This window comes from Macaca nemestrina, chromosome 17, assembly GCF_043159975.1.
Source record: "Macaca nemestrina isolate mMacNem1 chromosome 17, mMacNem.hap1, whole genome shotgun sequence".
NCBI classification, from domain to species: domain Eukaryota; kingdom Metazoa; phylum Chordata; class Mammalia; order Primates; family Cercopithecidae; genus Macaca; species Macaca nemestrina.
In genome coordinates, this window is record NC_092141.1 from 53,618,930 (window position 1) to 53,643,585 (window position 24,656).

General features: G+C 39.3%; 2 protein-coding genes, 1 non-coding gene and 1 pseudogene across 17 annotated transcripts in view; 2 read left to right on the forward strand and 2 right to left on the reverse strand.

Moving 5' to 3' along the window:
* PCT (phosphatidylcholine transfer protein) overlaps window positions 1-848 on the reverse strand; it is a 304,249-nt gene extending 303,401 nt beyond the window's left edge. For all 15 annotated transcript variants that reach the window (XM_071082930.1, XM_071082917.1, XM_071082924.1 and 12 more), the window contains exon 1: window positions 597-848. In XM_071082930.1, the coding sequence (XP_070939031.1) occupies window positions 597-685 (89 nt within the window). In that variant the 5' untranslated portion in view covers window positions 686-848. The remainder of the gene's footprint in view (window positions 1-596) is intronic.
* LOC105476774 (xaa-Pro dipeptidase-like) lies at window positions 684-23,708 on the forward strand. Its single transcript, XM_011732945.3, has 2 exons — window positions 684-1,289; window positions 23,457-23,708. Exons 1-2 carry the CDS (start codon window positions 684-686, stop codon window positions 23,544-23,546), a joined length of 696 nt encoding a protein of 231 aa, XP_011731247.2. The 3' UTR covers window positions 23,547-23,708.
* LOC139359397 (glycine--tRNA ligase pseudogene) lies at window positions 1,913-7,809 on the forward strand (annotated as a pseudogene).
* Window positions 6,522-6,632, reverse strand: LOC112425758 (U6 spliceosomal RNA). The gene has a single exon (XR_003016903.1). It is a non-coding gene; the product is annotated as a U6 spliceosomal RNA (small nuclear RNA).
* Window positions 23,709-24,656: the final 948 nt, after the last annotated feature.

The following is a 24,656-nucleotide window of genomic DNA, read 5'->3' on the forward strand; positions in this document are numbered from 1 at the left end:
TTTTCACCAAGAGCACTATGACCATTAATCTCACCCATTGTGTCAGCTGTTCAACTCAAGAACACATAGAGATTTTCTCTTATCTGTCACAATACATACAAAAACTGAAGCCTGATCTTAGCCATTCACAAATATCTCCCTTCTGGATCCACATTATGAATAATTTCTTTTGTGACCGATTGGTTCATTTCTTCGCCCCTCACTGCTGGTTCCCATGCATAACTTACTCATTCCTGCCTCTGAGCTGTGTAACAGGCCATCCATCCACCTTTTTTTTTTTTTTTTTTTGAGACGGAGTCTCGCTCTGCCACCCAGGCTGGAGTGCAGTGGCCGGATCTCAGCTCACTGCAAGCTCCGCCTCCCGGGTTTACGCCATTCTCCTACCTCAGCCTCCTGAGTAGCTGGGACTACAGGCGACCGCCACCTCGCCCGGCTAGTTTTTTGTATTTTTTAGTAGAGACGGGGTTTCACCGTGTTACCACCCAAATTTAACAGTGTGCTGTAGTGATTGAGGATGGGCTCTAGAGCTTAACAGAACCAGATTCCACTACTGGCTGCATCGTTGATAGACTGGAAATGTTGGAAAATGCACTTACCCTTTCTGAGCTTTAATTTTTTCCACTGTCAAATGTAACTGGGTAGGAGTGACTTCAGACTTCACGTGACGCCGGTGCCAGGCGAACATGGCGGCGGCCACTGGACCGTTGTTTTGGCTGGGGAAGGAAACCCTGAAGGTGCCTGCCACTGGTGCTCTTTGCCTTGAACCGGCAGCGCCTCTGTGCGCGGCTGCGGAAGAACCCTGCTGTGCAGGCCGCCTCAGTGGTGGTGCGGCCGGGAGGCACCTACACCGGGTCCTCTTTCGCCAGGAGTCCTTCTTTCACTGGGTGTTCGGTGTCACCGAGCCAGGCTGCTACGGCGTCATCGACGCTGACACTGGGAAGTCGGCCCTGTTTGTGCCCAGGCTTCCTGCCAGCCATGCCACCTGGATGGGAAAGATCCATTCCAAGGAGCACTTCAAGGAGAAGTATGCCGTGGACGACGTCCAGAACGCAGATGAGATTGCCAGTGTCCTGACGTCACAGAAGCCCTCTGTCCTCCTCACTTTGCATGGCGTCAACACGGACAGCAGCAGCGTCTGCAGGGAGGCCTCCTTCGAGGGCATCAGCAAGTTCAAAGTCAGCAACACCATTCTTCACCCAGAGATCGTTGAGTGCCAAGTGTTTAAGACGGACATGGAGCTGGAGGTTCTGCTCTACACCAATAAAATCTCCAGTGAGGCCCACCGTGAGGTAATAATGAAGGCTGTAAAAGTGGGAATGAAAGAATATGATTTGGAAAGGAAATTTAAATATCCAGAATAATAGAAAGTATAATGAACCCGAAGTCCCCATCAGGTTTTTGTGTTAGTTTTGTTTGCTAGAGCATTTTAAAGCCAAACTCCAGATATCATGTCATGGCACCTGTAAATACTCCAGTAGGTATCTCAGTTGATGAGAACTTTTTTTTTATTTTTCCATAACCACCATGCCAATATCACATCCATTATCACAAATGAACCGTAACTCCTTAATGTCATGGATATCTAGTTCATATTGATCCTAAACTCTTTTTAGCATTGGTTTGTTCAAGTCGGGATCCACACAGAGTCCATACATTGCACTTGGCTGCTGTTGGAAGCAGGATGTCGTGAAGCTGAGCTCTGGGGAGATCTCACCCCTGTCTACAAACTGTTCGACCTTCCCTCCACCCCTATCCCAAGACCCTAGATTGGCCTTGCTGCCACCTCCTGTGTGGACCAGGGTGGCTCTTGGAGAGATGAGCTCGAAGCCAGAGGCCACAGCCCAGTGCGCCAGGAAGCTGTCAGCCAGGAGCAGCCACCTGCAGGAGTACGCCTGAAAGCTGAGTGGCATCCATGGTCAGCGTGTATGCCTGCTGTGCTCATGCTGTGCACCTGCCGTGCGCGCCCACCTGCGGCTCTGGCCACAGGACATATAGAGGGGAAACAGTGATGGCCGCAGAAGCCATCTGATCTGTGGGCCCCTGAGAGCTTAGAGCAGGGGGGTAGGGATGAGGACTGAGATAGCAAAAACGAGAGATGGAGTCTGTTCCTGTGGGGACCGAGTGGGGAGAGAGGGGTCACGCCCTCTGAAGATGGTGGGAAGATGGGTCTCTGGGGAAAGTGTCACATCATAACGTGTCCCTGGCCAGATTTGAGGAGGGCGCCCCCGATTGCCGGTGCCCAGGCTGAAAGAAGCCCCTGGGACATCTGCAGCCAGAGAGACATACTAACACTTCTGCCTCCTCGAGCTCCCTCTCCAGGGCAGGATCACTCTGTGATGCAGTTTTGTTGTGGTCCTTGCCCTGGAGAGCCTGGAGGCGCCTTCTTGGGGACCACGTCTCATTTATCTGCGCGCTGTCTGACCCACCGTGGGTGTCAGGAAACGTGTGAGTGGATGCGATAGATGGATGGGAAAAAAGAAGAAAAGGTTTTAAGCTATTTTTCTGCCATCTTTTGTGCCACTGGGGACTTGAGAATTCTTTTCTTAACTAGTCGGGGAATAAAAATCTCTTCTAAAACTAGGAAAAAAAAAAAAAGAGCGACTTCTGGTGACTTCTGATAATCTGGCAAGCTTAGCTAATGTGGAAAGGCTGTCCCTCCATATGATAAACATAGAAACACTAGAGAAAATACAACAAAAAGAAAAAATTAAATATGTAACCAAACTCATGAATAATAAAAGCAGCCAGGCACAGTGGCTCACATCTGTAATCCTAGCACTTTGGGAGGCTGAGGCAGGCAGATGGCTTGAACCTATGAGTTTGAGACCAGCCTGCTCAACATGGTCAGACCCCATCTTTTGCAGTGAGCTGAGATCCGGCCACTGCACTCCAGCCTGGGCGACAGAGCGAGACTCCGTCTCCAAAAAATAAATAAATAAATAAATACAAAAAATATTAAAAAAAAAAAAATAGCCAGGTATGGTGGTATGTGTGTGTGTAGTCCCAACTACTTGTGAGGCAGAGGTGGGAGGATCACCTGAGCCTGGGGAGGTCAAGGCTGCAGTGAGCCATGATCACACCACTGCACTCCAGCCTGAGCAACAGAGTGAGACCTTGTCTCAAAAAATAACAGTAATAACAATAGTAAAAGAAAATTCTCGGCCGGGCACGGTGGCTCAAGCCTGTAATCCCAGCACTTTGGGAGGCCGAGACGGGCGGATCACGAGGTCAGGAGATCGAGACCATCCTGGCTAACACGGTGAAATCCTGTCTCTACTAAAAAATACAAAAAACTAGCCGGGCGAGGTGGCGGGCGCCTGTAGTCCCAGCTACTCGGGAGGCTGAGGCAGGAGAATGGAGTGAACCCAGGAGGCAGAGCTTGCAGTGAGCTGAGATCCGGCCACTGCACTCCAGCCTGAGCGACAGAGCCAGACTCTATCTCAAAAAAAAAAAGAAAAAGAAAAAGAAAATTCTCAGGTCCCTGGAATAGAGCAGGAAATCAAAGTCAGGGTAGGGAACAGCAGACAAAGCCTAAGAACTCCCACAAGGATTAGAAACTGGCAAAAACTGTAGGGACAGGAGGCGTTCCTATACTTCAGGTTCCTACAAGACAAGGTGCTGAACTTGAATCCCTACTAAAAGCTAGTGATGACAAATGCCATCAGACCATAAAATTGGACTCGAAATACTCCTCTGTTGGCCTGGATACACAGTAAGAAAGCTACCCGTCAGGTGTCATGGCTAAAAGTTTAGACTCATAAGAAATCATTGGCCTTAAATTGACACACTCCAACTGGTGGCACACTTGAAGCCAAGAAATTATCACAGAAAAAAGATCCAGAATTGGTAAAAATCCACTGAGATTTAGAAGAAGGAAACTCAAATCATCCTATAAAGAAGAAGATATGTCTCAAGTCATGGAGACTCAACTTTCGCTAAGAATGAGTTTACTACAGAAAATAATTTTGAACCACATGAGTTAATAAGCCACATAAAAGAAAATCAGAAAATGCAACAAATAGTAGGAATTTGCAATAGAAAATGGCAAATAAATCAGTATAAAAATGTTAAATAAATGTTTTTATATTTAAAGAGAGAAGCAGCATAAACACAATGCATTATTAAAATATTTTAAATTATTGTTTTAATTTTTTTAAGAATTAAAAACTTTTTTTAACCAAACAGAAATCTTGATAATGAACACATAGTCACTGAAACAAGTGCACACAAACCTTCATATTTAATGGTTGGGCCAAAAACAGATTATTCATAGCTGAGGAAATAATTAATGATTTAGAAAATGGAGCTGATGAAGATGTTAGAATGCATTATATGTGGCAATAAAATGGAAAATACAAAAGTTAAGGCCTGCATGGTGGTTCATGCCTGTAATCCTATCACTTTGGGAGGCCAAGGCAGGAGGATTGCTTGAGTTCAGGAGGTTGAGACCAGCCTGAGCAACATAACAAGATCCCATCTCTACAACAAAATTTTAAAAATTAGCCGGGCATGATGGCTCATGCCTATAGTCCCAGCTACTCAGGAGACTACTCAGGAGAAAGAAAGAAAGAAAGAAAGAAAGAAAGAAAGAAAGAAAGAAAGAAAGAAAGAAAGAAAGAAAGAAAGAAAGAAAGAAAGAAAGAAAGAAAGAAAGAAAGAAAGAAAGAAAGAAAGAAGAAAGAAGGGAGGGAGGGAGGGAGGGAGGGAGGGAGGGAGGGAGGGAGGGAGGGAGGGAGGGAGGGAAGGAAGGAAGGAAGGAAGGAAGGAAGGAAGGAAGGAAGGAAGGAAGGAAGGAAGGAAGGAAACAGAAAAAAGAGTTAAGAGAACTGAAGTAGAGAGAGAGACAGGCCCAAATGGGTCTAAAAGAAATTGTAGGAGAACACGGAAAGTGAGGGGAAAAGCAATATTGAAATAGAAATTGAATAATAACTTTTTCAGAACTTAAGAATGACTTAAATTCTCACATTAAAAGATTATTCCTAGCACTGAAAAGAACAACAAAATTCTCCTACATATGCTATAGGGAAGTAACAAAATATGAAATGCAAAGAGAAAATATCCATATCACCTAGAGAAAGGATATTACTCAAAAAGAGTGACCATTACATCAAAAAGTCTCCCCATTCATTATCATAGATACCAGAAAACAATGGAACAATTTCTGCAAAGAGTTAAGGAAAAATATTTGGCCATCTATATTTGTACACTCAACTAAATTCTCATGAAAAAAAAGAGAGCAAAGTAAATATATCTTCAGGCAAAAAAAAAAAAATACAAAACTGAGTTTCTAAGTCCTCACTTAAACTGCTTCTAAAGAATATAGTTCAGCTAAAAGAACCCAAAACCTAGATGTAAAGAGGTGGATTAAAGAAGCAAGGAAAAGAAAAATATTGGCAAACATGAGTAAAGTTAAGTATTGGTATTTAAAAAATAATATTGACCAATGTTGGTGGAGGTGATGAAAAACAGTTCAAACTAAGGAACCAAAACTTGGAAATAAAGATGGAATGAAGCTAAGAATCTTTTACTGTTTAAAAAGAGATTAAAGACATTGATTTATTTTAGACTTTGCAATGTATATATGTTAAAGTGTAAAGGCAACTACTAAAAGAATAGAAATAGAATGTAAAATTTCTACAGAGAAGCAAAAAACGAAATAAGTAAAATGCGATTAATCATATAGATGGAAGAAATGGAGGAAGAAAAAAGGGAAGGGGAGAAGGCAAAGAAATAGAAAACACAAGGTAAAATGATTTTTTAAAGCAGCACAAATATACCTCAATAAATGTTAATAAACATAACTTTCCTCTGAAAAGACAAACTATTAGATTGTACTGCTTTCTATCCCAATAGATGCTGTTTACAAAGGACATGCCTGAAAATAAGGACACAGAAAGATTTAAAATGAAGGGATTAAAACATTGTATATCACATAAATATTATTCCAAAGGTTTTCTTCATGGCATTAACAGGCTAGTTCTAAAATTCACATAGAAGAATAAGGGAACAAGAAGAAACATGAATATTGTGAAGATAAACTGGAGAAGGATTTGCCTGACTAAGTATCAAGACTTATTTTAAATCACAATAGTTAAAACACTGTCATGTTGGCATGGCAATAGACAAATGAACCAATATCCAAACTACACACATATGGAGATTTGGCAGTGTTACTAATCAGTGGGAAAAGGAAAGACTAATCAGTCAATGGTGTGGGACACTTGGCTATCCATTTGGAAGTTAATAAAAGTGGGTACATCCTTGTATCAAGCCATATGCAAAAAAAATGAATTCCATATGAATTAAAAACATTAATCTGAAAAGCAAACTTTCTAAACATTTAGAAAAGATTCTAAATTAGGGGAAAATATCTTCATGACATTGGGAGAGGAAGACATAAAAAATCAAAACCCACAAAGAAAAAGTTTTTGAACAGAATATGCCTAAAAATATTAAAATAAAGAAAAGGTTTGATATATTTGACTAATGACAAAAAGAAAATGTTAGAATGACAAAATAAAACATAGAGATAACATTTCATGAATTTGCGTGTCATCCTTGCACAGACAGGAGCCATGCTAATCTTCTCTGTATCATTCTAATTTTAGTATATGTGCTGCCAAAGTGAGCACAAAACATAAAGTTAACACAGGAGAGACCAGAAAAAGATGTTTGCAATGTGTATGACAAATAATAGGTTAGTATCCAAACTATGTAAATAACCAAGACATTTGTTTGAGTGCAGAGTCTCAATTCACAAGGAAGGAATATGAAGCGGTCTACCTAACACCCAATAAGGAAGCAGTTGGTAAGGCATATAAGAAGGATGCAAAACTGGTAATGGAGTATCTCGCCATTTGTGATGAATGTTACATTACAGAAATTGAGATGCTGTTGAATGAGAAAGGGGAATTTACAATTGAAACTGAAGGGAAAACATGTCAGTTAACAAAAGACGTGGCCAAACATGATGAGATTCCAGAAAACACTCTATGTGGAAGAAGTTATTCTAAATGTAACTGAACCCTCCTTCAGCCTGAGCAGGATCATGAACATATATTCCATGTAAGAGAAGGAGATGAACAGAGAACATTCCTCAGTTTCCCTGCTGTAGTCACTCTATTCAAATGTTATGCCCTCTCACTGAGCCAAAACCAGGAGTTCATGCCATTTGTCAAGGAATTACTGGAAGCCCTGACCAGGCACAGGTTGTCTCACAAAGTAGATGATTCCTCTGGGTCAATTGGAAGATGCTATGCCAGGACTGATGAGATTGGTGTGGCTTTCAGTGTCACCATTGACTTTAACACAATGAACAAGGCCCCCCACACTGCAACTCTGAGAAACTGAAATGCAATGTGGCAGATAACAGCAGAGGTCTCTGAGCTGCCTAGTGTAGTCCGAGATCTGACCAGTGGCAGCATCATATGGGCCAATGTGGAGGCCAGGTATCCTCTCTTTGAAGAGCGATGATACAGGAGGTAGAAAGAAATTATTTAGGCAGATTTAGGTAGAAAGAAATTATTTAGGCAGATAGTGAGGGCAAACAAGTCCTCAGCAGAGCTTCCCTTCAAACAATAAGCAGCCCAAAAAATCATTTCTTTTCCTACAAAGAGCAGCCTGAAAAATCAAGCTGCAAATATAGATAAGCAAGCTGGAAGCTTGCACAGGGGAATGCCAGCAGCTGTACCAATAGGAAAGGGCTACGTGGGGGACAGGCGCATGCACCATGGAAGCTCCATCTTCCCTTTTTTGTTAACACGTGTACAGTAAGAAAGAAATGGGCAATATGGCACAGCTCAGACAGAGAACTCACTTGCATAATAAATATTGAGGTGGGGGTGGCCAGAGATTCGTGCCCTATGCAAATAACACACCTGGTCCTAACCGGTTTTTTGCACCCTATGTAAATCAGACACCACCTCCCCATCAGCTCATCTATAAAACCCTTTGCATTTTGCTGTGGACAAGCAACTTATTTTTTCGGATCCCTCTCTGTAGCAGAGAGCTATTCTCTATCTTTTCCCAATTAAATTTCCGCTCTTAACCTCACTCATTGTGTGTCCGCATCCTTGATCTCTGTGGCTGTGAGACAACAAACCTCAAGTATTACCCCAAACAATGAGGCCACTTCAACAAGAGACTGGTAAAAAAAGAGACAATCAAGGAATAAGGACAATTTTTGGTGATGTGCATTAATTAAATAAATAATGCTTATCACATCCACTTTATAAAAGAGAACAGCATTGTGATTATTCCCAGTAACTGTATTCTATCTTCAGTGGCTTCAGATTTTTATCCCCACAATTAAAATTGAAGGAATTCTGAAAAAAAAAAAAAAAAATCTTAACCTTGGGGATTAATATTTCAACATACGAATTTGGAGGGGGACAAAAACGTTCTATCTATTACAGGGTCTAAAAGCACAATTGCCCACTTAATCTCTAATTGATGGAGTAATGTTAATATTTAATATGCAGTTTACTTGTTAAATGCAGTTCCAAGCACTTTACATGTTTGGATTATGGCACTCTTGTATACTGGATTCTTTCCTTCAGCTCATACAAACACCTTCTAGTATCTCTCATTAAAAACAATAGCACACCCCTTTTGAACTCTCATAACCCTCCTGATGCTGCTCCATTTCTCTGTACTTTTTCATTTGTTTAAGGGTTTTCTACAAACATTATGTCCACTTACTCATTTTCCACTTACTCTTTACTCACTACAATCTGAGTTTCACCTCCAGTACCACACAGCAATTACTCTTGTCTAGGTCACCTGTAATCTCCATGTTACCAAATCCTACGAGCACATTTCTGCCCTCATTTCAGTTGATTCCATAGTAGCACTACACATAGTCAATCACTCCTACCGTTTTGGAATTCCCTCCTATATTGACTTCTGTGACACTCTTCAGTCTTGGTTTTCATTGTATACCTTTGCCTACTCCTTGCCTGTCTCCTTTACTCCTCTTCTACCCAATCTTTAAATGTTGGCACTTCTCAAACCCCAGTGGCAGAACTCCTTTCTCTATACTCGTTCTCTTGATGTAACCCAGTCGTTCTCAACAGGGTGTGATTTTTCCCCCTAGAGGACATTTGCCAATGACTAAAGATATTTTTTATCATGACAACTGGGAGTATGTCACTGGCATCTAAAGGACAGAGGCTGGAGACACTGCTAAACATTGATGGTGAGTATACAATCCTAAATCCAATATATTGTAATATATTGTATAACTCAGCCTCTCGAGTAGCTGGGCTTACAAGCACACACCACCATGGCCAGCTAATTTTTGTATTTTTAGTAGAGATGGGGTTTTGCCATGTTGGCCCGTCTGGTCTCAGACTCCTGGCCTCAAAGTCATCTGCCGATCTCAGCCTCCCAAAGGGCTGGGATTACAGGTGTGAGCCCAGACGACCATGCATGGCCTGAAACTTGAGTTTTATCACAAAAATAGAACAACAAGAGTTTTACATATAACCAAGATGGAGTAACAGGTGATTGGATTTACTCTTTGACTAAACAACCAAGAAAATAAACATGTAACAGTGGTTTTCAAGCAGCAGACATCAGGCACTATAGGACAGAGATACTTGAAACTCAGAGAAACAAACAAGGTAATCACTGTTGCCCTAGCAACACTGCAGGGGTGTAGAACCCACACAGAGCCCAGCCGTCACCCTGAATTGAAGAGAGAGAACTGGGTGTCTGAGAAGGCAAAGGTGGCTAGAATTTGCAAGACAGGTCCCTGGAGAGAAATTATATGCACAGAGAAAAAGATTGAACTCCAGAAATATTCAAAATGTCCCCCTCAAATATTCAACTGAGTATTGACCAGTGCATGCATATGAGAAAACTGTATGAGACTATGGAAGGAACATCCAGAAAAGAGCACAAGTAGCCACTGCCAGGGCTTACAACTCCAAGAATAGTCTGTGTTCTCACCAGGCAGAGTAGAACACCTTGTAATTCATAGTCCATTAGGTGGAGCATTCAGAAACGTATTGCCTCAGTAAAGGGAAAATTTAGCTCAGGACCAAAGGCCACTCTAGTCTTACCTTAAAATGCTTAAAAGCAAACCTCAAAAAGACCAAACTACTTGCTAATAATGCAACTGTGTTCCAAAATCAGTTAAAGATATTTATTATAATATAAAAATATAAGATATAAGATATAGAATATAAAGATAACCAGCACCCAACAATTACACAATGTCTGGGATCCAATCAAAAATTACCAGGCGTGCAAAGAAGCAAGAAAAAAATAGCCTATGCTAAGGACAAAAATTAAACCATCATTCTCAGCAAACTGTCACAAGAACGAAAAACCAAACACCACATGTTCTCACTCATAAGTGGGAGTTGAACAATAAGAACACATGGACACAGGGAAGGGAACATCACACACTGGGGCCTGTCAGTGGGTGGGGGGCTAGGGGAGGGATAGCATTAGGAGAAATACCTAATGTAGGTGATGGATTGATAGATGCAGCAAACCACCTTGGCACATGTATACCTATGTAACAAAACTGCACATTCTGCACATGTATCCCAGAACTTTAAGTGTAATTAAAAAAAGAAAAAAAATTAATCAATAGAAACAGACTCAGAAAAGACAAAGATAATAAAATTAGTATAAAAAGATATTAGAATAACAATTATTAATGATATTCCATATGTTCAAGATGGTAGGTATAAGACTAATCATGTTTTGTAGATATATAAAAAATATTTTCCAAAAGACCCAAATTAATCTTCTAGAGACGAAAATGACAATTTCTGAGATTAAAAATGTACTATATGGAATTAATAACAGATTACACATTGCAAAAGGAAATACTAGTAAGCTGTGAGATACAACAATAGCAACTCTCCAAAATGAAGTACACACACACACACACACACACACACACGTGCGCATGCACGACAGACAAAAAATAAACAGAGCATTAGCAAGTTGTGGGACAACTTCAAGAGGCCTAATAAAATGTAATTGGAATCTCTGAAGAAGAGAGGGAGGAATAAATAGGAAAAAAAATCTGAAGGAAAAAAGTGCAATTTTTTCCCAAATGTAATGAACACTATACACCCACAGATTTAAGAAGTTCAATGAATCCAAAGCACAAGAAATATAAAGAAAAGTAAACCATAAAACATCATAAACATGAGACTTAAAACCAGTGACAGAAATTTTTCTTTTTTTTTTTTTTTTTGAGACAGAGTCTAGTTCTGTCACCCAGGCTGGAGGGCAGTGGCGTGATCTTGGCTCACTGCAACCTCCACCTCCCTGGTTCGAGCGATTCTCCTGGTTCAGCCTCCCGAGTAGCTGGGATTACAGGTGCCTGCCACCATGCCCAGTTAATTTTTGTATTTTAGTAGAGACGGGGTTTCACTGTGTTGGCCAGGCTGGTCTCGAACTCCTGACCTCATGATCTACCCACCTCGGCCTCCCAAAGTGCTGCGATTACAAGCATGAGCCACTGCACCCAGCAGTGATAAAAAAATCTTAAAAACCCCCAGAGAGAAAAAGACATGTTATATACAAAGTAATATAAATAATAATAGCTGACTCCTGTTCAGTAACATTGCAAGCTAGAACACCGTGGAACAACATCTTTAGAATACTGAAAGAAGAAAACCTTCACAACTTAAATTTCTACCATACACAAAAATGTATAATAAAGACTTTTCCAGACTTACAAAAGAGGCCTGGCACAGTGCTGTAATCCCAGCACTTTGGGAGGCTGAGGCAGGTGGATCACCTGAGGTCAGGAGTTTGAGACTAGCCTGGCCAACATGGTGAAACCTTGTCTCTACCAAAAAATTACAAAAATTAGCTGGGCATGGTGGCACACACCTGTAATCCCAGCTACTCAGGAGGCTAAGGCAGGAGAATCGCTCGAAACCAAGAGGCAGAGGTTACAGTGAACCTAGATCCCATCATTGCACTTCAGCCTGGGCAACAAGATAAAAGATAAGGCAAGGAGGAATAGAAATATACTGTTGTAATAACACAAAAGAAGACACAAAATAGGAATAAAAAAAGATAATACAAATACAAAATAAACAGCAAGATGGCATGTTTAAACTGAAGCATAACAATCATTAATCATCAATTACTAAATGTAATTCATGTAAGCACCTCAATTAAAGATAAGAGATCATCAAATTAGAAAAACAAAAGACAATTTTATGTATATACATATGTCTAAATTTGTCAAATTGTACACTTTATATTCTTGGTTCATCATATGTCCATTATAGCTTAATAAAGATTTTAAAACAAATAAATAATCTAGTGTTTGGTAGCAGAATAGGGTGATTATAGTTAACAATAATGTATTGTATATTTCAAAATACTAAAATAGTAGAATCAAAATGTTCCTAACACAAATAATAAATGCTTGACGTGATGGATATTCCGATTACCCCAACTTGATTATTACACATTGTATGCTTGTATCAAAATATCACATGTAGCCCTATAAATATGTACAATTATTATGTATCCATAATAATTACAAATAACTACAAACAATATTTTTAAATGTATAAAATTATATTTCAAATTTAAAAATAAATTAAAAATAAAAATTAAATAGAATAACATAAAGGAACAGTAGACAAGAGAAAAGGGCTGAGAATAAAAAATGTGATAGGGAAGGTCTTCACTGAGGGACTCACTATTGAAAGCTGTAGACCAAAAGTCAATCACATCATTCATGAATTCAAGGTGACTGTCAGGAATCTGTTGAAGACAAAGTAACCACATGTTTTCTAAATTAAGCCAAGTCACAGGAAGCCATAAATGTTTTCAAAGGCACTTTTCCAACAAGTTATTCATTAAAAGGATGTTGAAAGATGATTCAAGTGTTTGGTGCAAAATCTCACCTCAAAGAGGAATATTTTCAAGAGTCTGTCTTCCTAAGAATTTGTATCTAACAGGAGAGCTCCTGTTAGATATGAATCATTAAATTCATCTTATTTTTGACCTTTGGAATGAGACTAAATTAATCTGCTCCCTCTCCCACTTATAGCCCTTCAAATATTTTAGATCATATTATCCGTTCTCCAGGCTGTCTGTGGTAAAATTAACGATTCCCCGTGGGACCTGCTTCCAGAAATTGTCACCATCCTAAACGCCTTTGTTTGGATATGCTTCTGCTGAAAATCTCCCTTTTAAAAATAGAGTACTATGCTCAGAATGAGCACAAAATTCTAGGTGTGGTCTGATCTTTTAAAACTTAAATTATATACTTATACATTGCAACCTATAAACACATTTGTTTTCTTAATAACATGGGCAAAATATGTGTCACATATATCCTTTAAACTCTCAGCTTGTTTTCATGTGAACAGCTAACCATGATAGGAGTCTTCATCCTATCTTTTATAATCAGCATTTTGAACCTCAGTGCAATATTTTATATTTGGTGAGATTATGTGCTTTCTCATATGTGCAGGTTTACTTCACATCTTTTTATTTTAATTGTTTGCATTTTTGTTGTTTGTTTTTTGTTGTTTTTGAGACAGAGTCTCGCTCTGTTGCCGAGGCTGGAGTGCAATGGCGCGGTCTCGGCTCACTACAACCTCCGTCTCCTGGGTTCAAGTGATTCTCCTGCCTCAGCCTCCCAAGTAGCTGGGATTACAGGCGCCTGCCACCACGCCTGGCTAATTTTTTGTGTTTTTAGTAGAGATGGGGTTTCACCATGTTGGCCAGGCTGGTCTTGAACTCCAGACCTCGTGACCTGCCTGCCTCAGCCTCCCAAAGTGCTGGGATTATACTTTCAATGTATTATCTGTTTCTACTAATTTTGCATCTTTTTTTTACTATGACTTGCAAGAAAGAAGAGAAATTAGAAAGAATTCTAATAAGAAAAGCAAGTTAAGCAGCCAGGTACAATATTTCTCTCAATAGCTATTTGATATTACAATGTGGAGGAAACATTAGAGATTAGCCTGCCAGAACAAATCATTGAAATCAAAAATAAAAGAACTGAGTCAAGTAGTCAGCACATTAGGATCAAGTCCTGATTCCCTTAAAGAATAAATACGGTGGAAGAACATACCTATTTATCTCTCTTTCCATCAATCTTCCAAAAAGGATGAAAATAAAAGAATTAAATTGATATAAATTAAAATTATATAAATACACAGGAATAAAAAGAATGGTAGCGATGATAATAGTATATAAAAGATGTCAGCAAAATATTGGAACTTCAAAAGAATGATTCAGTAGTAACTGGCTTAATAGATTTCATAGAAATCTAGGTTATAGAAGAGAAAGCCAAGAAAATCCAAGCAATTCATTTCATAGAACCTCAGAGAGACTCAGAATATTGTGTCACTAGCTGTCTCAAAACATCAAGATGAAGGGTGGGATTTCAGGATTATATAAGAAGGAGTTATACTCCCCAACTTCCTCCACCATTCAGCAAACTGGTTACCTATCCCTTCTTCAGTCTAGCAAAAACAAACACACACACACACACACACACACACACAGGAAGTTTGTCCTTTGGAGAATAACCAATCAGCTCTCTTCTTCCACTTGGTTTCTCAAATCGGTAGCCAGGCTTGTAACACCTAGTCAGGAAATTGGAGAGTTCCTATATGTGGAAACTGAGAGGCTCAGGAGTTTTGAGAATTCCCCCAACAAATTAGCTAGGTCCATTCCTAGTCTCTCTAAAATGAAGTCAACAAGCCCTAGCCCACCCATAGAGATTCAGGTTTTCTTGGAGGAGAGAAGTTTAAGAAATAACTCAAGAAAAAATGCCCTGGCACTGAAAGATAGAGATCTATAGATTATATGGAACCTGCCCAAATGCCCATCAATCAATGAGTGGATAAAGAAAATGTGATATATACACACGCCATAGAATACTACTCAGCCACAAAAAGGAACAAAATAATGGCATTTGCAGTAACCTGGATGGAATTGGAGACCATTGATTCTAAGTGAAATATCTCAGGAATGGAAAACCAAACATTGTATGTTCTCACTCAGAAGTGGGAGCTAAGCTATGAGGATGCAAAGATATAGGAATAATGCAATGGAATTTGGAGATTTGGGGAGAAAGAGTGGAAGAAGGGGTGAGGCATAAAAGACTATACATTGAGTACAGTGTACACTGCTTGGGTGATGGGTGCACCAAATCTCAGAAATCACCACTATTCATGCAACCAAACACAACTTGTTCCCCAAAAACCTATTGAAATAGAAAAGAGAGAGATATCTACAGATTAAAATGTTGCACTGAGTATCCAGCATAATGAATTTTTTAAAAACCCACATTAACACACATCATTGTGAAAATTCAAATTCAGGGGAAAAATAGTATATATAAAATATCGTGAATAATATTAATATTAGCATTCTATACAGGAACCCTTGAAGCTTAAAGACAAAGAAGTAATGTCTTCAAGATTCAGAGAAATAATCAGTTTCCACATAGAATTCTCTACACAAGCACATATGCATGTACCCACATGCTATTAATCACATAAGAGGGTAGAATAAAAATGTTTTCAGATATGTGAAATACTGTCTCAAGAAATTTAATGGTCAAGCACCCCTCTTAACAAGTGCCTGGAAAATATACTCTACAAAATGAGAAAGTAGCCCAAGACAGAAGATCCAGGAAATAGAGGATCTCACACAGGAAGGGGAAGAAATTCCAGTATGAAGTTAGGGAAGTCGCAGGATGTTCACTGGTCATCAAGCCTAGAGACCTGTCAAGATTGGCACAAGAGAATAGAAAGTTCCAACAGGGCTGATTCCATTTAAAAAAAAAAAAAAAAAAAAAAAAAAAAAAAAAAAAAAGAACTGATAGATTATCTGAAATGTTTGATTGTGCTGAAAAAAGATACTCAACTAGTGGAATATAGAATGAATTAGTGAATTAGTGACAGAAATATGGGAAAAAGGGTTAATCAAAAATTTAGGCAATGATTAATGCTGGGAAAAACAAAAAGTTGTTCAAAAGAGAAACATGTAATTGTGTATTTCTTTGATTTAAAATATACATTTTAATTAAAAACAAATATATTCATCAAGGAGCAGAATCTGCCCAGTAATTCCATTCCTTTTCTTTCTTTTAAATGCTCAATCATTATTTTCTTATTTTAGATATTATTTCATCCATTGATGATGGAAAAAAAGAATTTAGGTCCATGTATACTAGCTGAGCATGGTGGTGTACGCCTGTAGTCCCAGTTACTTGGGAGGCTGAGGCAGAAGGATCTCTTGAGCCCGCTGCAGCGAGCTATGATTGCACCACTGCACGCCAGCCTGAATGAGAGTAAGACCCTGGCTCAAAAAACCAAAACGAAACAAAAATTTAGATCCACATATACTGAAGTCCCTTACTTACACACATACACATACTTCTGCTAACCCCATCTTCCTGATATTATAATTTTTGGATAAGCAAAAATTCATCATTCACAATATTATGACTATGCAAATACTGTCACAGCTGTAGCTCAGGGAGTTGGGAAACTGTGTACAGAAAGTCAATCAATAAAATAATATCTACAATTGAAAAAAATTAATACTTTTTTAGCACATTTAGAAATATGGGGGTAAAATTCAGAAGAGTCAGCTAAGAGTTGAAAGTTTATGTTTCTAAGGAACATGACTCAATGTTAGGGAGCAGGACCCCTGTAGTCCTATTTTTTTTTTTTTTTTTTTTTACAATATGATTCTGTTGTTCTTTGATAATAATTTTAATTATTTTTTAATTATAATCATCAAGGATCTTACTTAACATTATAATAAAAGCTCTTTTTTATTGTTTAGAAACTTGTTCTTGAAATTAAAAATATTCATTTGAGAATCAAATAGTTTATTCTGTAGAATTGAAAAAGCAAATTAATGTTACATATATTTAAAAATCAGATAAATTACAATCCAGGAATTCAGAACTCCAACCCCAGACCATTTGGCCAAGGAAGGTTGGCACATTACACTTACTTTTTTTTTTCATTTTCCTGTTTATCGTCATGCTTCATTTCCCAAATTATTTGGAATTCAGAATGCATATTGGAATGTAGCATCTTTGGATCAGTAAAATCTCCTTAGTCATATTTCCTCTGTTCGTTATGAACAATGAAAAGAGAAAGATTGAAAGAGTACTGTGCACATATAAATCCATGAGCCAGTTTTTAACTTCTAATCTAAAGCCCAGTTCTTCTTTGAGTCTTTCTTCATGGAGTGGGGAAAACAAGGATAAAAGGCATTTCAGATAATGTATTTTTATAGTTGCAACACACAAAATTATAATATGGAAATTTGTCCTTACAGATATCTGAACAATTTGTAGTGAAGAACAGATTTGCTCCAAACTAAAATGCTATTTGTTTGCTGTTTTTTCTTCTATAATTAAGAAAATTTAAACCCTGTCCTCTGTCAAAATAGTAGTTAGAAAACTTTTTTCTTTATTACTTACTCATCTATGCTGCTGAGTATGGCTACAGGTAAGTTGAATTAGCCAGAGAATTGTACAAAGAATTTATACTAAGTGCCTGAAAAAAAATTATACTGAATAAGTAAAGTCCAGATGTTAGAACAAAAAAACAAAACCAATTTAAAAACTAGTGAAAATAGGCCGGGTGCAGAGGCTCATGGGCACAGTGGCTCATCCCAGTACTTTGGGAGGCCAAGGCAGATGAATCACTTGAGGCCAGGAATTTGAAACCAGCCTGGCCAACATGGCAAAACTGTCTTTCTACAAAAAATACAAAAATTAGCCAGGCATGGTGGTGCATGCCTGTAGTCCCAGCTACTTGGGAGGCTGAGGCAGAGAATCACTTGAACCCAGGAGGCAGAGGTTGCAGTGAGCTGAGATGGTGCCGCTGCACTCCAGCCTGGGTGACAGAGTGAGACTCTGTCTCAAACAACAACAACAACAAAACTAGTGAAAATATAACTACCTAGCAGTACTATCCTACGTTTTGTGAATCCTAGTTTTTATAGTAGGACATAATAAAAGACTGGAATCTAGGATTTTAGTCCTGAATCTGCAACTCATGTGTCATTTGACAACAAGGCTAGTCACTTCTCCTCTCTCTGCTTCATTTTCCATCTGTAAAATGAGGGGATCAGACCAGATGATCCATCAAGTTTCTTTCAGGTCATAGGAGAATACAAAATTTACATTAAGAACATAAGAAGAAATTTCTCTTTCTCTTTTTGTGCATCCCCTAGATTGATTTCTATAATTATATGGAAGCATGTGAAAACCCTACTCTTTCCAAGGATCTGACCAACAATTACCGCAGGAAATGTGGTCACCTAATTTAACTCTTAAACATCATCAGCAAGACTAACAGCTTGGATGCATCCCAATTATTCCCAGAAATCAATGGTGTGGTATCAAGAATAATCGAAAACACTTCCACTTAGCTTTGGGATTCATTATATTTTTTGGTTTACTGTAGATTCCAATTAACATTTTGGTTTATTCAGGCTGATTTTAAAATATGTTGTCTTAATTACATACTCAAACCAGCTAGTCTACAAATATGCCTCGTTAGATAAAAGAGATAATATCCTTGAATTTGACATAGTCCTTAAATTTCTAAGGACTGGTTTACACTGAGACCTAGTTACGTGGTCATATGGTTTAGCTGTGTCCCCACCCAAATCTCATCTTGAATTATAGCTCCCATAATCCCCACGTATTGTGGGAGGGACCTTGTAGGAGGTAATTGAATCATGGGGGTGGATTTTCCTGTGCTGTTCTCGTGATAGTGAATAAGTCTCAGGACATCTGATGGTTTCATAAAGCGGAGTTCCCCTGCACAAGCTCCCTTGCCTGCCGCCCTGTAAGACGCCTGTAGTCCCAGCTACTTGGGAGGCCATTGCTCCTCCTTTGCCTTCTGCCATGATTGTGAAACCTCCCCAGCCATGTTGAACTGTGAGTCCATTAAATATCTTCTTCTTTATAAATTACACAGTCTTGGGTATTTCCTCATAGCAGTATGAAAATGGACTAATACACATGGTAATAGCAGAGAACTCTGTGGTGTCTGCCCAGCTCATAATTCCTTCTCCTCTAAGAACAGCTCTCCATTCTAGCCCATGGGTGACAGGAATGGTACCCTAGAAGCCATGTTTTAGTCACATAACACCATTGCCTAGAACTCAGCTAACTGGACAATGACTGAGCACCAGAACCAAACTGAGCCAATCAGAGCCCCTTCTTGGGAATTTACAGTTGTGACTGAAAGCAAAATCTCAATGAGAGTTCTCTTATACAGACACTATATTAACTTGAGAACTGGGGCTCAGCCATTGTCTTAGGAGTAGATGAGTAATAGAGATAGATTTGCAAAGACATTTGAAGGGAGAAATGGAGGACAAAATAAAGCAAGCCTGTTTTCTGGGCTCTTCATGGCTCTCCATCTCTAGTCCCTTTTGAGTCATAGCTCCATCTCTGCTGCTGGCTTCCAGAATATATTCATATCTTCTTTCATTATCTTAAATTCTCCCTTCCTGCTTAGACTAATTAAAATGGATTTCTATTATTATCAACAACAAAAAATTCCTGCTAAATAGACTTTTTTTGTAACTGAATTGAAAACTATAATGGGGATATCTTTTTAATTGATTTTTTTTGCATTAACTTGCAGCTTAACTATACAGAGAAGTGGCTTGGCACCAGAGACTTCAGATAACTAAAACATGATTCATATTGAGGAAATTTTATCTTATTTTCTACATCAGTCTCTAGTCTATAAAGCTTAAGTTTTATTTTATAATGAGAATGATGCACTGAATTTATGAGGTTAAATGGAGGGTCACAGCAGTAGGACTTTTTATTGTAATGTACGACTGCATTCCTGAATCAGGCACAGGTTAATACATAATAATTAATTATTCTCTGGAAACAATGGCAAAGCATTCCTAGCAACAGACAAATCAAAGAGCTACTGGAGTATTATGGCTGCCATTTGTTAATTACTCCCAGATAGCTGCAAAACACACACCGTCTTCAGCAAAAACTGAAACTCCAAACCCCTTAGAGAAAATAAGGGGATCAGGTGCTACAATGCAAAGAGCACCAACATGGGTGTCCGCTGATGTGAATCCAAGTCTTTGCAACTATCTTCACTTCTGTGAATTTTAGCTTCTTCATCTCATTTGAAAGAGAGAAAATTCAGCATGAGATCCAAAGACCAAAAGTAGCTCAGTAGACCATGCACTAAGTCCTTCTTTTTCTGAACACGTTGTTAAACATTTTATGCCCCCATTTCCTCAACTGTATAAGGGAAATGCTACTTGTACCTACTTCATAGGGTTGTCGTGGGGTAGTTAGTGCATAGTAAGTGCTTGGGAGAGTATCTAGCACATAGGAGCACTCAATTAATGACAGCTATATTGGTTTTTTACTTTTTTATTATTCCTGAGGATTTTTTTAAACAAGCTATAACCAGTTATGAGCGTCTCATTGGTATATTTACTTTGACCAGTGCCAACTATATATTTCATGTAGCTTGTTAAATTTATAACTGTCCTCAAAGCTAAATATATGTAATGATACTATTTTAAGACATTTAAGTTAAATTCCACTAAAAGTAAATCACTAAACTGGGGTGACATAAAGCATGAGTGAATAAGGAAGAATGGGTCTGAAGAAAGCCTGCCGATAGCATCTGACTCATTTTTGAATCGTGGTCAATTTTTATGCTACAAGAATAGCTTACCATGTTGCCTTTACATTTCTGGATTTCATACCATGAGGGTCAACTGCTGAAAATGTATACACAAAAGAAAAAGAAAACAAAAAACATATATATTCTATTTGTTTGAGTTCTAATGTTGCTTTCAGGTCAGACATTCTGGATTTTCATGGTTTTGGCTTCAGAAAATTCTAAGTCTAGAAAGCAGTTGTTTCTATGGGTGTCCCAAAGAAGAAAACTGCTATATGAAACAAGAGCAAACTGTGGTCTCGTCTGCACATTTGCAGAGTAGCGTCAGATCTGTGGAGATGCTGTTCGCTGAAAAAGTAACATTCATTGTGTTGGACCTCACCTATGTGACCCTTTCCACGGCACAGTCTGGAAGGACATGGAAAATTAAAAGAGAAGTTAAGCACTGCACGATTCAGTGAGAAGAAGTTTGAATCTCAGTGAGCAACCGAGGCAAGACAATAGGAAGAGAATGGAGATAAGGAGAAGGTATGAGCTACAAGAAGGAAGGTCAGCCCTCCGCCGAACCAGCAAGATATTCCCTGTGGTGAAGAATGGCTGATGACTTTCAGCACAAAGGTATCTAATGTTCAGTTTCGAGTTGCTGTCTACATGATGCTATGCCATCATCCCTCCATTACTGCAAAGCTTCAGTAAAAGAGAAAAAGAAAGTTAACAGAGAAATGAGGAGCAATATTTAGGAAGTATAATGGAGCATAAAGACATGTAAACTCTACAAAACTACACAGGTGAGACTTTTCAATAGCAATATCTTATTTCAATTTTAAAATTCAGGCTCAGACTAGAAAGTGAGGGTACTTAGGGTCACCCACACAACTGACACTTGGGTGACATATGTATTCCTACACAATGGAGAAATACCTCTTCCACATGATGGCAAATATCCCTGTGAATGTTATCTCCTTATCTTTCACTTTATCTTACCATTGTTCGGTTTGTTTAACTCCTACTTGGGGCCTATTCTCTACTATTGTGTCCTCCTCACTTATTATGGTTACATTCCACTTCTTAAACAATTATGTCTACTACAGCTCCATGTTTATGTAAAAAAGTGACTGTGTACTGATGTTTAGTCACAATAAAAGTAGCCCACACAAAGTAAAAGAGAGTTGGATTCCAAAGGAAAAACACAATTTAAGACTTGTTCTCTTTGACATTTATTTCTTTCAGTACGTCAGCCAATACATAAAAACATGCTCACTTTATCAAGGCCAAAGGTTAGATACCAAGAGCTTCATTGATTCCACAAATATTTATTGTTCATCAGTCCTGTGACTGACACTACTAGGGAGTAGGGCCACAGTAGGAATAATAAATGGTCACAGTGTAGTTAGGGAAAGAGAAATGAAAACAAAACTGGAAGCTGGTGTATACACTAGGCTAAGACAATATAAGGAGGTTATCAAAGCCTCTGGCATGGGAAGACACAAAAACTTCAAAAGAAGGTAACAACTGGAGCAAGTTTTGAAGAATCCATGAGGGTTCACCAAGCCAACAGGAGGGCAAGGGCATGAACTTACAAGTAACAGCCACATTATTGAGAGAAGCTTGGGCATGTGAGGAGGTCAATGGAAGAAAAGGGAAAGGCAGGCAGCATTGGGGTTATAGAGATGTTTGCATGCCTGAGATGTTTGGCCTTTAATAACCATGGAGAGCCACTAAAAGTTGATAATGATAGGAATGCTTAAGAAGATATCTTGCTTCAGAAGGATGGCTTGGAAGGAGATAGAAGTGGAATCCGAAAGTCCACAAAATCTACAACTTTTGTCATGACTATGGGGAGGAGAAGGGAAATTAAATCATTATTATTAGGTAGGTTCAAATAGGAAATTATTTCCCTGTGCCTGGCTGCCTGAATCTAATGGTTAAACTTGCCCTAGAGAAGAGGGTCAAAAAAAACCTGTCACTTATTTCTTCCTCCTTTCCCCCAGACAATTCCCAAATGAGAATTTCTACATCCAAGCAATTCCTTCTGCTTTCCTGCATTTTTATTTATTTATTTATTTATTTATTTTTGAGGCAGAGTCTAGCTCTGTCACCCAGGCTGGAGTGCAGTGGCGCGATCTCAGCTCACTGCAACCTCCGCCTCCTGGGTTCAAGTGATTCTCCTGCCTCAGCCTCCTGAGTAGCTGGGATTACAAGCACCCGCCACCACACCTAGCTCATTTTTGTATTTTTAGTAGAGACGGGGTTTCACTGTGCCGGCCAGGCTGGTCTCAAAGTCCTGACCTTGTGATCCGCCTGCCTTGGACTCCCAAAGTTCTGGGATTACAAGCGTGAGCCACCGTGCCCAGCCTTTCCTGCATTTTTAACTGCCTTTGGGGCAGTCTGTATTAATTAGCTTTATAATCTCTTAGATTCCCGTCCCAGTTGCAAAAAGGGAAACCTTCTGCCTCCACTAATATTTCAATTGCCAAAGGAGGACCATAGGGTGTAGTGTGTAAATGGCAGAGAGGAGGGTGAAGTCCACATCGTTCTGAGTTCCTAGAGCAGCACCAACTATTTTCATATCCCTGGGCTGGATTGATTTGTAATCCTCCTCTCTCCTACCGCCTGACCTTTTAGCACCTCAGTCAATCTCTGGAAGCCAAATTGGGTTCCTATCCTGGCTACGTACAATCCATTCCAAATGACCTTTTGCCAAATCCCCATGGAGTTTAGAGATCCTTCTGGGGATTTATGAAGCTTTTTTGTTTTTAGATCAAACTTTCTCTTTTATTTCTCTTTCCTCACTAGGATTTTGGAGGAGAACTCAGTTTTCAGTTTGATGATGAAATATTAGTTAAACACATCAACTCCAAAGGGATCTCTTTGCGTCTTCTATGAATAATGACGGAAACAGTCTCAGTTGATCAGCAAGATGGCTGAGGATGCACTCACCTAAATGAGCAACGAAGATTTATGTGCTACAGCTGAGCTGTATTTGCATGGGCTAACTTACTGAGAAGTTAGGTTTCAATATTATATAAAATGTCTTTGTTTTGTTTCTTTGTTTGTTGTTTGTTTGTTTTTCAGACAGGGTCTGGGTCCATCACCCAGGCTGGAGTGCAGTGGTGCCATCACAGCTCACCACAGACTCAACCTCTGGGCTCAAGTGATCCTCCCTCCTCAGCCTCCCAGGTAGGCTTGTGCCACCACATCTGGATACTTTTGTATTTTTCGTATAGGACGGGTTTCACCATGTCACCCAAGCTGTTCTTGAACTCCTAGACTCAAGTGATCCACCCATCTCAGCTTCCCAAAGTGTTGGGATTACAGGCATGAGCCAATGCTCCCAGCCTGGATATATAGTACGAAATATTTTTCATGGTAAATTAATTATGAGTTGTTGGGCAAAATCCTCCTGCTTCTTTGTAAAACTAGCATTTTTTTAACCATATTCTGAACATCTAAAAGTTCTACTTTACACAAGTTTAAATAGTTAGTGCTAGACAGACCCAGAACAAACATCTGAAGGAATCCCCTGAAAATATGAGTTCACTAAAACCCAAAGAGGTTAAGTGACTTACCCAACATCACACAGGCAGTTTGTGGCAGAGCTTCAATTCTACCCAGATTTCCTGGTTCTTCATCCAAAGCTCTTTAGCTACTTTTCTTTATATGCAAATTGCATTTTCTTTCATCTTAGCAGAAAGAGTAAAAACAATTACGTTATAGGTTTAAGACTTCCCTGAGGCTGGTGCAGTGGCTCACGCCTGCAATTCCAGCACTTTGGGAGGCCGAGACGGTCAGATCATCTGAGGTTAGGAGTTTGAGACCAGCCTGGCCAACATGGTGAGACCTCCGACTCTACTAAAAATACAAAAATTAGCCAGATGTGGTGGTGGGCATCTGTAATCCCAGCTACTTAGGAGCCTGAGGCAGGATTGCTTGAACCCGGAAGGCAGACTACAGTGAGCCGAGATCATGCCACTGCACTCCAGCTTGGACGACAAA

Bases quoted from the DNA above. Each gene is read 5' to 3' on its own strand.
- LOC105476774 (XM_011732945.3), top strand. From the start codon at position 684: ATGGCGGCGGCCACTGGACCGTTGTTTTGGCTGGGGAAGGAAACCCTG. The intron at 1,290-23,456 runs GTAATAATGAAG...TTTCCTCACTAG, and splicing joins CCAGTGAGGCCCACCGTGAG to GATTTTGGAGGAGAACTCAG.